This window comes from Ictidomys tridecemlineatus, chromosome 2, assembly GCF_052094955.1.
Source record: "Ictidomys tridecemlineatus isolate mIctTri1 chromosome 2, mIctTri1.hap1, whole genome shotgun sequence".
Lineage (NCBI taxonomy): Eukaryota > Metazoa > Chordata > Mammalia > Rodentia > Sciuridae > Ictidomys > Ictidomys tridecemlineatus.
Window position 1 is genome coordinate 219167385 of NC_135478.1, and position 15798 is coordinate 219183182.

The following is a 15798-nucleotide window of genomic DNA, read 5'->3' on the forward strand; positions in this document are numbered from 1 at the left end:
TTGTTTATATTTATATCCAGAGTGTCTCATATAGATCCTTCAATAGAGTAGGTGCCCAGTACATTTAGTTTCATTAAATTGATGAATGAATAAATAAACTTTCCGTATCTCTCCATGAAGGAAGCTCCAGTGTCTATTCACCTTTTTACTTTGAGGCAAGTTTAAGAAAAAATTCATTAATACCAAGAAGGATCATTCATAGACAGTTAAGATGCAGAATAATATGTTTTATTTAGTTACTGGTTCCAGACACTTAAGAAACTTGAAATTTAGAATGGCAGGTGGATCATGAAGAGAGAAAGGTGTTTAGTTGGCAGCAATGGTCTCTTGAATCCAGTCCAGGTAGTTGCAGACCTTGGTGTAGACACCGGGTTTGCCTTTCAGAGCACAGCCCAGGCCCCAGGACACAATACCCTGGAGCTCACCATTGCAGACCACGGGGCCACCAGAGTCACCCTGGGCAAGAGGAAAAGACAGTCAGAGTTCTTGTTCATGCCCAGAGGCAACAATGGGCTCCGAAACATTTCTCCATGATCCAGGTGGTATACTTTTATCCAACCCCTAATATTCTATATGATATACCTTTTCTCCTCCTGAAAATGCAACCCTCAATCTCCTCCTATATCCCTATTATTCTTCCTCCTTACTCATAGCCCCTCCTCTTTCCTAGGTAGCACCATAGGGCCAAGAAATCTTGAGGACTATACAGATCAAATGTGGTACCACTTGTCTTGCTCCTTTTTACAAAGGTTGCATTCCACCATGGGCCTCCTGAGAAGGGCACTTGATGACCTGTTTGCACACAAGTTTCTAGGTATCAGTTTTACCCTCTTTTACTCTACTCATCACTACCACAAAAAGAAAACTGTAATTTATCTCAAAGCTGCTGTTCCCATCTCACAATTCGTCCTATGGACTCCACAGTCCTCTGAGTTTCAGAGAAGGAGAAACATGGTGGAGAAGAAATATGATCTGGATGAAGCAGGAGCAGGAGACACTCACCTGGCAGGAGTCCTTTCCCCCCTCCAGGAAGCCCAGGCAGAACATGTTGTCAGTGACCTTGCCTGGGTAGGAATTGTGGCAAGCAGTGTCAGAGAGCACAGGGGCGTCCAGACACTGCAGGAGGGAAGGATATTTGACTGTGGAAAGCAAGAGTGAAAATGGACAATTATTCATAGGATTCCCTGATTCCATTCTATTTCCTCTCTTTCACAATATTACTCTTCAGTGTTCCAAGAAGCCAGGGACATGTATTACCCGTGAACATTTTACATAGGTTGTCCACAAAGTTCTAATCAAGTGTTTCTTTCTTTGACAGGAGCATCACTGGCCACAGATGCCAAGTACAGAGACTGTTTTTCTCCAGGAAGCCTATACTTTTGGCAGTAAGAAATTATGAATGTCTGTTTTATTTCTATCTTCTTTTCTTAATCTCTGCACCACTCTAATCATGATTTAAATGAATACCTTGACTTTTTTGTTATCAAGTAATCTTTCTCCATCTTCTCCATGTTCTCAGGAAAGAAGTTTTACAGATTTCATTTAGCATCATACAGGAGTACCTATACCCAAAGCTATGCTTAGGCAACCTTGCCTTGAGTGAAGATTTAGACTAACTGACCCTCCAGTGACCTCAAGCCTGGTGCTTGTTTCCAGTTATCATTTACCTCCAAAGCTCAGGGTGTTGCCCCAGCCAGACACGAGGCACTGAGTCCCAGTGGATGGACAGGATGTGGGCAGAGAGACTGTGGACACTCGAGCACTGAAGGTGGCGGGGGATGCCAGTTTGATCAGCATGATGTCGTTATTTAAGGTGTCTTTATGAAAGTTGGGGTGCCGGATGATCTTGGCTGCCTGAATGAACTGCTCATCTCCCTCAAGGACGTCAATGTCATGTTCTCCCAGACGCACTTGGAGTCGGCTGCATTAAGCATTAGAAGTGACCTAAGTATCCAATCAGAGCTTCTCTTTCCCCAATCCCCAATCGTGACCACCAACACAAAAGCATTCTCATCAAGCATTTGTTCACACAGGGGATTGTGCCCTTAAGGCAGCATTGTGGACCACCACACATGCTGCAGGTTAGAGAGGTTTTTATGCCAGTATCATGGCTTGTACATTGTGTTACAATAGGAAGGTCTAGTAATTGGAAATATGACCCCAAGTAAAGAGTTGGATATGGTAATGAGATTGGTGGCACCTTCCATATTTACCCACTTTGGAATCACTGAGTAACACAGAGAGAAGAGGCTGGAGGACTCAAAGACAGCAGCATTTTAAGGGAATAGATTGTGTTATGCTTGTTTGTATCCTGTACTGGAATTATGATGCCTCTCATCACCTCCATGTGCCATTGCTTCCTGGTTAAGCTGTGATGGAGAGGATCAGGATTGACTCCTGGTACTTCACCAGCCATTCTGTCCCCTCCACATCTTTTGTACCAGCAGTTAGAAATACATCAGGAAACTCCAGAGTACTGCTCCATAGGAGACCCTCAACCTGTTGTACAATGCTGAGTGGGTCATCAGGACTCAGAACCTGAATCCTGTATTTAACAAGAATAACTACTGTTATGCTTCCAGGGTGGAGGATAAACTCGTCTTAGCACTTGGGAATGTGAAGTCAGGTCACTTACGACTTGTAGCAGTGAGCTGCCGTCAGCACCCACTGGTCACTGATGAGGGAGCCTCCACATAAATGGTAGCCCACGTTCAGTGACACCTGGTAGGGCAAGGAATTCTTTGCACAGGTGTAGCCTCCCACAATCTTGTCATCATCAGGAGTGGGGAGAGCAACTGATAATAAAAAAGTTGGAAACTCACAGTCAAACAGATCCATCTTGCAATTCCTACTCCACCAGGAAGATTTTTTAGATTAACCAGAAAAGAGATGACAGAGTTCTCTTTTCTCACACAATTGAGAGAAGGAGGTTTAAGGATTTATATATATTATTCTGTACTTTTGACACACACCCTTCTTGTTCACTACCATGAAGCATAGAAGTTTTCATAAGTGCATTAAATGTGATATGCTGTGTTTTCAAAATATTCATCTTCCCCCAACACACACCCACAACTTCACACATGGGCACTTGTGAATTCAAGAGAGATCTTTCCGTTTTCACAATAAGTACTTGATCACCAGGGTTGAAGTTATAAAATCATGTTTACATAAAACTGTATTTTGAGCCATGTAAATTGATAGAAATCTTTGCAGTAATATTACTGTTGTGAGTTGGTCAATAGGATGTTGGTTTTGCATAGCTCTCTCAATCGGGTAACATAAAAAAAGGAAAAAAACTTTTAGAAGTCAAGTGAGAATATTCCTAGAACATTGTACTTTGCTTCTCCCAATTTGTTGCCTTGGATCTAATTAATATTCTATTAAATCATTTTAGATAGCAAGCACATTTATATAGAGGATAGACACCTACTGATTGGTTTGTTAAAAAGACTCACCAGCAGCTCCCAAAATGGCAAGGAAGATGAAGATCTTCATGGTTCCTCACTGGGTCTGGACTGGGAATGGGATGAAGGCTTTTCATCCTCAGGTATTTATACCTCCAGTTTGTCATTGACAGACATGGCCACAGGTGATTTCACTGGGAAAAAAAAATGATTTCACTGGAAACTCACATATCTCATTTTAGATTGACTCTGTGAAACATGGAAGGTGATTAAGCATCAATGTTAAACAACATCAATTTTCCAGACATTTATGGGAATGGAAGTCATAGACCCACCTGGTAGGAACCGTTCTCCATAATAGGAAAATAAGCTGGAGTGAAGTCATAGGTCAGAGCTCCAGGTTTCTGCATTCCCACACAAAAATCTAAGGTAATTGGTCGTTTTAAATATGTACTTTTTCCTAAGGACTATCTGGAGCCTTGAACCTTTGTTGCTTAATTCATATTGGCTCTTGCACACACTCACATTTTGTCTTATATTAGTTCTCATCTTGTATATCCATGTTAACTTTTCATTATTAGAAGGAACAATGAGTTCTCTGAGAAATGGAATTTTTTTTTAATTCCAAGTAAAATAAACTAATCCTCCAAAACCAAAGGCTGAATATTTTCTCTGATATATAGATGTTCATTCACAATTAATTTTGGGGGGGCGCAGTTAGGGATGAATAGAGTTACTTTAGATCAGGTAATTTGTTCATCTTTGAAAAAGTAATTGGAAAAAAAGGAAAAGTAAAACATGATAACAAATTACTATATTTCAAGGATATACTCATCCCCCATATCTGTGGCTTATCTTTTCAGGTTTAAGTTACTCAGGGTCAACCGTAACCTAAACATGCTCAGTGGGATATTCTAGAAAAAAATGTTCTAATAAATTTTAAGTAACATTCAGTTCATTATATTGCATATTTCTTTATTTTTTCAATACAGGTAGTTGTTTATCTCTTAGTGCACCTAGTTTATAAATTAACCTTTATCATGAGTAAATATGTGTGTGAAAACATTATATATGAATTTGGTACTACAAGTAGTTTCAAGACTTGGAATATGCTCCTCCTGTTAAGAGGGCACCACTGTATTCTAATTTAATAATCTTCATAACAACCATATGCAATATCTGTTAACAGACCCCATTTACAGATGGATCAGTAAAGGCATCATAGATATAAGGAACTTTCATAAAATCACACAGCAAGCCCTCAGTAGAATGATACCAGAGGAAATCTGGCTTCTAAGTTTGTGTTCTTTCAAGACAAGGAATCTTGGCTTAGTTTAATGCCAGTGCAGGGAATGTTTCCTGTGGGGGGGGGCACTGAAGGGGTGTCCATGTGCCAACTCTATCAGAGATACCATTATGAATGTTGTACTATAATTCTCATCATTTTGGAAACTGAAATGGGAGTCTTAGAGAAGCCAAACACTTATTCCGTAATTTCATAGCTCTTGTTGTAAATTTAAAGTAGAGAGAGAGTCAATCAGTCTCATCTCAGGACCAATTTCCTCAGTGGTAATGCCATAATGCCACATCTAGCTGGGCACAGTAGTCAGATTCTACACCTCTACAGAAATATAAAACCACCTACCAGGACAGTATTTCTGCTTGAGTAAATTATCACTCTTGAGGTTATTTCTGTATATGTTTGTTTTATTTTCATTTGATACTATCTGTGTGAGGACATCATAGTCAAAGGCACGGTTTCTTAGCCTTAACTCTTTAACCTTGAGGAAGGAGAGAAAGAGATGGATCTGAATAATGCAAAGGCAAATTACCCTTGTACTTTAATTTTGGACAAAATGTTTCCCAAGTGATCAAAATGTTTACATGCAGAGCTGAGGAGAATCTGATCTAACAGGTTAAAACATTAAAGATAACAGACACAAAATGAAGACAGATGCCAGGCAATTTCATGCTGCTATTGTCCCCAGAGGACAGTTTCAGCCCTGGTGAAGAGTGAGTTTTTGCAAAAACAGCCTGCACATTCCTGAAAGTTAACCTAGGCAACTGCTGTCATCATAATCCACATACCAGAGAGGTTATCTACAGCCAAGTTAGTGGGAAATTCATAGAATATTTTCCAGCCACGAGTAGCTAAACTTCTGAGGATAGCTATGACTTCAACATATATAGCTATAAGTCTCTAAATAAAGAGTCAACTACTCCAAATCCCCAGGATGAAGAGATGAATACATATCTTTTGCTGTAATTAGATAAGTTGAAAACTTTATGCGGTTGCCCCTACTCTCAGATTGTGGCCTTTTTGAATTTCCTTACATTCTCTATGAATACCATCTGCCTCTCACTGTATCTTACTGAATAATGAATTCGAGACTTAATTATAGTCAATATGCTTCCATGAACCCCTCTGACTCTTTCAAATGGCTCTTCATTTTAAACTGCAGTAGGCTTTGATTGATAGGTCTGGGATAACTTTCTTTGACTATGTATTAGTTAAAGTCTGATTCCCCATCAAGTATCCCTTTATCCAGATTTTTTTTGGGTTAAAAATATTATTTTTTCTAATTAGTTATACATGACAGTTGAATGCACTATGATTCATAGTACACAAATGAAGCACAATTTTTCATAACTCTGGTTTTAAATGAACTAGAGTCACACCATGGATGCAATTATACATGTACCAAGGTTAATAATACCATCTAATTCCATCGTCTTTTCTATCCCGTTGCCCCCTCCCATCAGTTGGCCCCTCCCAACCTCTCTCTCCCCTTTGCCTAATTCAAAGTTCCTACTTTCATCCCCACCCCATTATGGATCAGCATGTATTTATCAGAAAAAGCATTTGGCCCTTATTTTGGGGGGATTGGCTTATTTCGCTTCCTGTGATATTCTCCACCTCCATCCATTTATCTGCAAATGCCATAATTTTATTCTTTTAATGCTGAGTAATATTCACTTTTTCATATATATCACAATTTCTTTATCTATTCATCTATTGAAGGGCATCTAGGTTGCTTCCACAGTTTAGCCATTGTGAATTAAGCTGCTATAAATTTTGGTGTGTCTGCAGTATGCTGTTTTTAAGTCCTTTGCGTATAGACCCAGGAGTGGAATAGCTGGGTCAAATGGTGGCTCCATTCCAAGATTTCTAAGGAATCTCCATACTGATTTCTAGATTGTTTGCACCAATTTTCTGTCTCAACTGCAATGCAAGAATTTGCCTTTTCCCCACATTCTTGCCAACACTTTTTGTTGCTTGTATCCTAGATAACCACCATTCTGACTAGAGTGAGATGAAATCTAAGAGTAGTTTTGATTTGCATTACTCTAATTACTAGAGATGTTGAACATTTTTTATGTACTTGTTGATTGATTGTATATCTTCTTTGAGAAAGGTCTGCTTAGTTCCTTAGCTCATTTATTTATTGGATTATTTGGGTTTTTTTGGTATTAAATTTTGAGTTCTTTATTTATCCTGGTGATTAGTGCTCTATCTGATGTTTGTGGTAAATATTTTCACCAATACATAGACTCTCTCTTCAAATAATTATTTGTTTATTTTTTTGAGAAGAAGCTTTTTAGTATGAACTCATCCCAGTTATTGATTCTTGGTTTTCCTTCTTGCTCTTTTGGGGTCTTGTTGAAAAAAATCAGATCCTAGCCCAACAGGATGAAGACTTGGGCCTACTTTTTCTTCTAGTAGGTGCATGGTCTTTGGTCTAATTCCTAGGTCCTTGATCCACTTAGAGTGGAGTTTTGTGTGTGGTAAGAGGATGGGGGTGTAATTTTATTTTACCAATTATGAATTTCTAGTTTCTCCAGCAACATTTGTTGAAAAGGCTCTCTTTTCTCCATTGAACATTTTTGTCACCTTTGACTAGTATGAGATAACACATTTATGTGGGTTTGTGTCCGTGTTCTCTATTCTGTAACATTGGTCTACAACTCTATTTTGGTGCCAATACCATGCCATTTTTGTTACTATGGCTCTGTAGTGAAGTGTAAGTTCTGGTATTGTGATGCCACCTGCTTCCCTCTCCTTGCTAAGGATTGCTTTGGATATTCTGGGTCTCTTATTTTGCAGATGAATTTGATGATTGATTTTTATATTTCTAGGAGGAATGCCATTGAGATTTTGATTGGAATTGCATTAAATCTGTATAACACACCTTTGGTAGTATGGTCATTTTGACAGTAGTAATTCTGCCTATCCTAGAACAAAGGAGATCTTTCCATCTTCTAAGGTCTTTTTCTAATTCCTTTATTTAGTTTTCTGTGGTTTTTGTTGTAGATTTTTTTTTCACCTTTTTTGTTAGGTTGATGTTCAAGTATTTTGTCTTTTGAGGGTTTTGTAAATGGAGTAATTTGTTTAATGTCTCTTTTATAGGGTTCATCACTGATGAATAGAAAGGCATTTGATTTGTGAGTGTTGATTTTATATACTGCTACTTTGCTGAATTTATTTATTAGTTCTTGAAGTTTTCTGGTAGAAAGTTTTGATTGTCTAAAATTGTAGAATCATGTTGTTGGCAAACAGTGATAGTTGAGGTTCTTCTTTTCCTATTCATATCACTTTAATTTCTTTGTCCATCTAATTGCTCTGTCAAGCATTTCAATGATAATGTTAAATAGAAGTGGTGAAAGAGGGCATTCCTACCTTGTTTCAGTTTTGAAAGGGAATGTTTTCAATTTTTCTTTGTTTAGAGTGATGTTGGCCTTGGGCTTAGCATAAAGAGCATTTACAATGGTGTGATATGTTCCTATCTTCCCTAGGTGTTCTATGTTTTGAACATGAAGGGTTGCTGTATTTTGTGAAATGCTTTTTCTACATCTATTGAGATGATCATACGATTCATACCTTGTAGCCTATTGATGCGATGAATTATATTTATTCATTTCTGTGTGTTGAATCAAATTTGCATCCCTGTAATGAACCCCACTTGATTGTGTTACACTGTATTTTAAATGTTTTCATATGAAATTTTCCAGAATTTTATTGATAACTTTTGCATCTATGTTCATTCAGGATAATGGTCAAAGTTGTCTTTTCTTGATGTGTCTTTGTCTGGATCTGTTATCAGGGTGACACTAATCTCATAAAATAAGCTTGTAAGGGACCTTCCTGTTCTATTGCATGGAATAATTTAAGAAGTGCTGATGCTAATTCTTCTTTAAATGTCTTACAGAACTCAGCACATAATCCATCTGGACCTAGGCTTTTCTTGGTTGGTAGGTTTTTGATGGTGTCTTCTATTTCTTGGGTGAAATTGATCTTAAATTTTGTATATGCTGCTGATTCAGTTTGGGCAGATCATATGCCTCTAGAAATTTGACAGTTTTTTCAATTTTACTGGGGTATAAATTGTCAAAATAGTTTTTAATTGTTCTTTGTATTACAGTGTGTCTGCCTTAATATTATCCTTTTCTTTATATATTTTAATAATTTGCATTTTCTCCCTCCTTTTCATTAGGGTGGCTAAGGGTTTATCTGTTTATTGTTTCCTTCATTTTGAAGATTTATGTTTCTTTGTGCTTTTTTTTTCAGAATATCCCTATCTTTATTGACCTCTTGTCTCCTTGTTGGAGTGATCAATCAGCGCCCATATTTGCCCTCTTATATCATTCTTTGATTGGCAGACTATGTTAATTATGTACAGTTTCAACTCTTTTTCTGATATTTCATCTACTACTCTGTCATTAGAAACTTTTATTATAGCGTCTTGGTTTGTTTGGCACACTTTTCTTTCTTGTTTTTTTCATGTTGTTTTTGTGTCTTTCTCTCTTGCAGTGTGGTTTTGAGGTACTACAATTTCCACCCTATAATCTTTTAGTGTTCCTGCAGGTTATCAATACCTTACTTTTAAGGGGGAGATCAATGTTTACAACATCCAGTACAAAAAAAAATGTGCCAATATAAATCAAATGACAGAATTTGTCACTGTAAACATAAATGATGTGTTTGATTATCATTTGCCAAACAGACAGTAGATTTGCATAAGGGTTTGCAGTTTCTAATGCTATTCAGAGATAGACCAGAAGGTGTGGAATGAGGTAGGATTGAGAAGTTAGAGGTATTAGTTCATAGGAAATTTGAAAGGGGAATCAAAAGGAGTTAGCTCTTAGCATTAGGAAATTGGGAAAGAAGTGACCACATGCATCAAGATGGTGTCTATTAGCATACGCATTAGGGATATCTCTGGTGTAACCAGACCCACGGGTCCTGGTTGTTGTCCCTAGTTGAAAGCATCCATATACCTAGTTAGGGCAGCACTAGTGTGAAACCTGGAAGTCCACTTCAGAGTACCTTCTCAGTTGCACAAGATGGAATTTGTCCCAACTAAAGACGACAGAGGCAGCAGCAGAGGTAATCCAAGATGGAGATAACTGCTTTTAGAGATGGGGCTGGGAGGGTGGGCTGTGCGATGGCATTGGGCTGCCTGTTCACGGATGAACCACTGTGGTGTGCAGTGCTGCAGCAGGCATTGCCTCCAGCCCCTATCTGTTTGTGGTTCCATGGTGGGGACTGCCACTTGGTAAGGACCATGGCAGTGGCTGCAGATGGAGGTGCTGTGGAAGGAGCAACTCCTTGGTGCTGGGAGCTACAGAGTGGACATCATCTCCACGTGGCAGGTTCATGCCCTCCTACCTCGAGGCGGCATGTTGTCATGGCCCCTCCCCCTACTTCCTGAGTTCAAGATGCAGGTGCCCTAGGTCTCACCCTGCTCCTCCATCTGATGAGTCATCTTTAAAAACTCACTTCTCTTATAAGGTCTCTAAAATGTCCCCTTATCTGTGGTGGTAAGTTTGTTACCAAAAGCTTGGTCTTTGTCCCTGATGTCATTCCAAAAACAAGGACTAAATTTTGAGTACATAAAAAAAAGAAGTTTCATTGATATTTCTCTCTGGACTCCCCTGTCCTGAGATGCCTAGTATAGACTGTATGCTGTGTCCACTGAAGGCCTTCTGTTGAAAACTCCACCTCTGATTACAGTGTATTACAGCATGGGGCCTCATAGAGGTAATTAGATTTAGATGACTACAAGAATATGGAGCCACCGGGATGGGAATTGATAAAGAAATAGAGCTCTCCATTGGACACAGGAAGACAATGGCAAGAGGAAGAGTTCACCTAGCAAACCAAGAGGCAGCCCTCAAGGGGTATAAGGACTGCAAGTGATTGGAGTGTTCCTCATTAGCCTCCAGAACTGTGAGAAATAGTATGTTGTGTAGGGCACATGGCTCTGGGATTGTGACAGCAGCCTGAGCTGAGACACTGTGTCCTCTTCACCTGTCTCGAGGCTGCATTTCCAGCATACGGCCCTGCTCTCTCTACTCCAAAGTGCCTGTGCCCAGAGCCCACTGGTCTTTCCAGAGGACTCATAACAGACTTGCATGGGAATCCTGTGTAGGGACTCTCCCTGCAAGCCTGCTCTGGATCATCCATGGGCAGATGAATGATTGTGGCAGAGCTGGAGGAACCAAGGCAGAGTGTGTGATGTCTAGTCATTGGGGGTGGAAGAGAACAGATCACATCTCTAGGGTGAAGACCTTGAAGATCACAGGTAACACATCTATTTTGGGCAAACATATCCATATTTGTACTTTTTTTTAGACAACTAGCTTAAATTAGTACCTAAACTGAGCCAGGGGTGGAGGAGACAGGTGGTGGGAGTGGGGCTCAGATCATGTTCCCAGGCCATGCCTCCTGTAGCAATCAGCTTCCAGGTGGAATACAAGTACATCTTGGAGAACTGGAACATATGTGCAGGTGACCCCTTGGAAAACTATAAATTAACACATTTCTACCTCTATAGTTTTCCCTTCTCAACATAGATTTCCAGAAGGTTGAAGAAAAGGGTAGAGAGACCATCCCAAGGCGCTTGGGATACTGACTGTGTCCTTCATTGTGGCTGTACTGCAACCTGTCTCATGAATTTTGGAAATTACTTTACCTCTGTTCATAAGTGTCTGTTGTGATGAACACACAATCTACCCACAAAAAAAAGTAGGAAGAAAGGTTAATTTTAAACAAATCTCTCTCTCTCTCTCTCTCTCTCTCTCTCTCTCTCTCTCTCTCTCTCTCTAATCTATCTCTCTCTCTCTCTCTCACACACACACACACATAAACAGACACAATTTTTCTGAGCATTAATAAACTTACTTGTATGTATAGAAAAAAATTCAGTTGACATTATCTTTGTATCCAAAATGTCCACACACATCTACCACAGAGTACGAGATTAGTAAATTTGTTAGGATGGGTGAGTAACTAAATAACCTTTAATATTCTACATATAAAACAAAGCTCAACTGTCAGTCAACACATATTATGAAGACAGAATACAGTATGTATAAATACTAAGTAAGGATCATACAAGGACATAAATGTCACAGGAAAAAATGATTTCATTGAGATGTTTATTTTTGCATAGAAGGATAGGGGATGCGATTGGTGTACTAATTAGAAAGAGCCATGGTGATATCCTCGGAGGTAACATAGATTAAAGGTAAAGTTGAGACCTAGGGGTGGATTATGAAGAGAGAAAGGTGTTTAGTTGGCAGCAATGGTCTCTTGAATCCAGTCCAGGTAGTTGCAGACCTTGGTGTAGACACCGGGTTTGCCTTTTAGAGCACAGCCCAAGCCCCAGGACACAATACCCTGGAGCTCACCATTGCAGACCACGGGGCCACCAGAGTCACCCTGGGCAAGAGGAAAAGACAGTCAGAGCTCTTGTTCATGTTCAGAGGGGAGAATGGGATTCAGAACATTACTCCATGATCCAGGTGCTATACTTTGATCCAACCTCCCATCCTAGGTGATATACCTTTTCTCCTCCTGAAAATGCAACCCCGATTCTATTCCTATATCCCTTCTGTTCTTCCTCCTTACCCACAGCCCCTCCTCATTCTTAGCACAGGGCCAAGAAATCTTGAGGACTATACAGATCTAATGTGGTGCCACTGGTCCTGCTTCTCTTACAAGGTTGCATTCCACCTATGCCTCCTGAGAAGGGCACTTGATGAACTGTTTGCACACCAGTTTCTAAGTATCAGTTTTACCCTCTTTTACTCTACTCATCACTACCACAAAGACAAATCTTGTGATTTATCCCAATGCTGCTCCCCTGTCACAATCAGTCCCATGGGCTCCACAGTCCTCTGAGTTTCAGAGAAGGAGAAACATGGTGGAGAAGAAATATGATTTGGATGAAGCAGGAGCAGGAGACACTCACCTGGCAGGAGTCCTTTCCCCCCTCCAGGAAGCCCAGGCAGAACATGTTGTCAGTGACCTTGCCTGGGTAGGAATTGTGGCAAGCAGTGTCAGAGAGCACAGGGGCGTCCAGACACTGCAGGAGGGAAGGATATTTGACTGTGGAAAGCAAGAGTGAAAATGGACAATTATTCATAGGATTCCCTGATTCCATTCTATTTCCTCTCTTTCACAATATTACTCTTCAGTGTTCCAAGAAGCCAGGGACATGTATTATGCGTGAACATTTGACATAGGTTGTCCAAAAAGTTCTAATCAAATGTTTCTTTGACAGGAGCATCACTGGCCACAGATGTCAAGTACAGAGACTGTTTTCTGGAGGAGGTGTATACTTTAGGCAGTAAGAAATTATGAATGCCTCTGTTTTATTTCTACCTTCTTTTTTAAATCTCTGCACCACTCAAATCATGATTTAAATGAATACCTTGACTTTTTTGTTATCAAGTAATCTTTCTCCATCTTCTCCATGTTCTCAGGAAAGAAGTTTTACAGATTTCATTTAGCATCATACAGGAGTACCTATATCCAAAGCTATGCTTAGGCAACCTTGCCTTGAGTGAAGATTTAGACTAACTGACCCTCCAGTGACCTCAAGCCTGGTGCTTGTTTCCAGTTATCATTTACCTCCAAAGCTCAGGGTGTTGCCCCAGCCAGACACGAGGCACTGAGTCCCAGTGGATGGACAGGATGTGGGCAGAGAGACTGTGGACACTCGAGCACTGAAGGTGGCGGGGGATGCCAGTTTGATCAGCATGATGTCGTTATTTAAGGTGTCTTTATGAAAGTTGGGGTGCTGGATGATCTTGGCTGCCTGAATGAACTGCTCATCTCCCTCAAGGACGTCAATGTCATGTTCTCCCAGACGCACTTGGAGTCGGCTGCATTAAGCATTAGAAGTGACCTAAGTATCCAATCAGAGCTTCTCTTTCCCCAAATCCCCCAAGGTGACCACAAACACAGAAGTTTTCTCATGAAGCATTTGTTCATACAGGGGATTGTGCCCTTAAGGCAGCATGTGGACCACCACACATGCTGCAGGTGAGCAAGGTCCTTATGTCAGTGTTGTAGCTTGTACAGACCATGCCGTCCATTGTGTTAAAACAAGAAGGTCTAAAAATGGGTAACATGACCCCAAGAAAAACGTTGGATAAGGTAATGGGATTTGTGGCACCTGCCATTTTACCCCCTTTGGCATCACTGAGGGTCACAGAGAGCGGAAGCTGGAAGATTCAAAGACAGCAGGATGTTAAGGGAATAAATTGAGTTGTGCTTGTCTTTATGCTGTACCAGAATTATAATGCCTCTCATCGCCCCCATGTTCATCGGCTAAGCTGTGATGGTGAGGATCATGTCGGACCATGGCACTTTACCAGCCACTCTGTCCCCTCCACATTTTTAGTACCATCAGTTAGAAATACACCAGGAAACTCTAGAGTGCTGGTCCACAGGAGACCCTCAGCCTGTTGTACAAGTTGAGTGGGCCATCTGGCCTCAGAATCTGAATCCTGTATCCATCAAAAATACCTACAGTATGCTTCATTGATTGAGGATAAACTCATCTTAGCTCTTGGGAATGTGAAGTCAGGTCACTTACGACTTGTAGCAGTGAGCTGCCGTCAGCACCCACTGGTCACTGATGAGGGAGCCTCCACATAAATGGTAGCCCACGTTCAGTGACACCTGGTAGGGCAGGGAATTCTTTGCACAGGTGTAGCCTCCCACAATCTTGTCATCATCAGGAGTGGGGAGAGCAACTGATAATAAAAAAGTTGGAAACTCAGTTAAACAGATCCATCCTGAAATTTCTGCTCCAACAGGAAGATTTGTTTTAGACTAACCAGAAAAGAGATGACAGAGTTCTTTTTTCTCACACAATTGCGAGAAAGAAGTTTAAGGACTTGTAAAAAAAATCTGTATTTGTCTATACATTAGGCACACCCTACTGTTCAGTATCGTTAAGCCTGTATGTTTTCATAAATGCATTAAACATGATGTGCTGTGTTTTTATAAATGATCAACCTCCCCCTCCCCCAAAACACAGCTTCACCTAGGGTCACGTTGAAATTCAAGAGAGATTAGTCACTCTTCCCAATTAGTGTTTGAGCACCAAGGTTGAAGTCATAAAATCATGTGTTTTATGTAAATAGATAGAAATCTTTGCAGTAATATCCCTATTGTGTATTTGTTCAATAGGATGTTGGTTTTTGCATAGGTGTCTCAATTAGATAACATGATAATAATAAAATCTTCCAGAAGTCAACTGAGAATATCCCTAGAACATTGTACTTTGATTTTTCCAATTTTTCCCTTGGATCTAACTAAACTTTCTATTAAGTCATTTTAGATAGTGTCTGTATTTATATAGAGGACAGACACCTACGGATTGGTTCATTAGAAAGACTCACCAGCAGCTCCCAGGATGACAAGGAAGATGAAGGTCTTCATGGTTTCTCACTAGGTCAGGAGTGGGAATGGGACGAAGGCTTTTCATCCTCAGATATTTATACCTCCAGCTTGTCATTGACACACATGGCCACAAGTGCCAGGAAGTGATTTCACTGGAAACTCACTATCTAAATTTGGATCCACCTGTGTGAAACATGAAATGTGACTCAGCATCAATGTTAAACAACCTCATTTTCCCAGAAGGTTATGGGAATCAAAGTGATAGACCCACCTGGGAGGAACCATTTTCCATAGTAGGAAAATCAATTGGAGTGAAGTCATAGATCAGCTCGCCAGGTTTCCCCATTTTCAGACTAAAATCTTAGGTAATTTGTTGTTTTAAATATGTACTTTTTCCTAAGGACTTTTTGGTACCCTAAACCCGTCTTCTCTTTCTTCATGCAACAGATCCCCTGTGGATGTGACCCATGTATTCTGCCATCTTCCCTCTCTGCTTTCCTTTACTTTACACAACTGTTCACATCATATTCTATTTTTTTCTATTTTTTCAATCAGAATATATGTGCTAGTAAGACAGGATTTGCACTGTTCATTTTGATTTTGGACAAAAACAAATTAAAAATATACGTAAAAAGGAGACCAATGGAAGAAAAAAGGAAACTATAACTTTCATTGAAAAGCCTTGCACTAAAT

The 15798-nt window shown here is 40.0% G+C and overlaps 2 protein-coding genes across 2 annotated transcripts; both read right to left on the reverse strand.

Annotated features, from left to right (window-relative positions):
* Positions 1-258: 258 nt before the first annotated feature.
* Positions 259-3498, reverse strand: LOC101966300 (cationic trypsin-3). The gene is made up of 5 exons (XM_005342157.4): positions 3459-3498; positions 2636-2795; positions 1668-1921; positions 1003-1139; positions 259-456 (listed from the first exon to the last, which is right to left on the reverse strand). The coding sequence occupies exons 1-5, from the start codon at positions 3496-3498 to the stop codon at positions 307-309; spliced, it is 741 nt and encodes a 246-aa protein (XP_005342214.2). The 3' UTR covers positions 259-306.
* Positions 3499-11850: 8352 nt separating this feature from the next.
* On the reverse strand, positions 11851-15289 carry LOC101968603 (cationic trypsin-3). Its single transcript, XM_078040679.1, has 5 exons — positions 15105-15289; positions 14294-14453; positions 13324-13577; positions 12662-12798; positions 11851-12129 (listed from the first exon to the last, which is right to left on the reverse strand). Exons 1-5 carry the CDS (start codon positions 15142-15144, stop codon positions 11980-11982), a joined length of 741 nt encoding a protein of 246 aa, XP_077896805.1. The 5' UTR covers positions 15145-15289; the 3' UTR covers positions 11851-11979.
* Between the last annotated feature and the right edge of the window lie 509 nt (positions 15290-15798).

Coding starts and splice junctions, on each gene's coding strand:
- LOC101966300 (XM_005342157.4), bottom strand. CDS start 3,498: ATGAAGATCTTCATCTTCCTTGCCATTTTGGGAGCTGCTG. Junction 2,796..3,458: donor TGCCATTTTGGGAGCTGCTG/GTGAGTCTTTTT, acceptor TTTTATTATCAG/TTGCTCTCCCCACTCCTGAT. Junction 1,140..1,667: donor CAACACCCTGAGCTTTGGAG/GTAAATGATAAC, acceptor TGCTTTCCACAG/TCAAATATCCTTCCCTCCTG.
- LOC101968603 (XM_078040679.1), bottom strand. CDS start 15,144: ATGAAGACCTTCATCTTCCTTGTCATCCTGGGAGCTGCTG. Junction 13,578..14,293: donor GCAGCTCACTGCTACAAGTC/GTAAGTGACCTG, acceptor TGCTTAATGCAG/CCGACTCCAAGTGCGTCTGG. Junction 12,799..13,323: donor CAACACCCTGAGCTTTGGAG/GTAAATGATAAC, acceptor TGCTTTCCACAG/TCAAATATCCTTCCCTCCTG.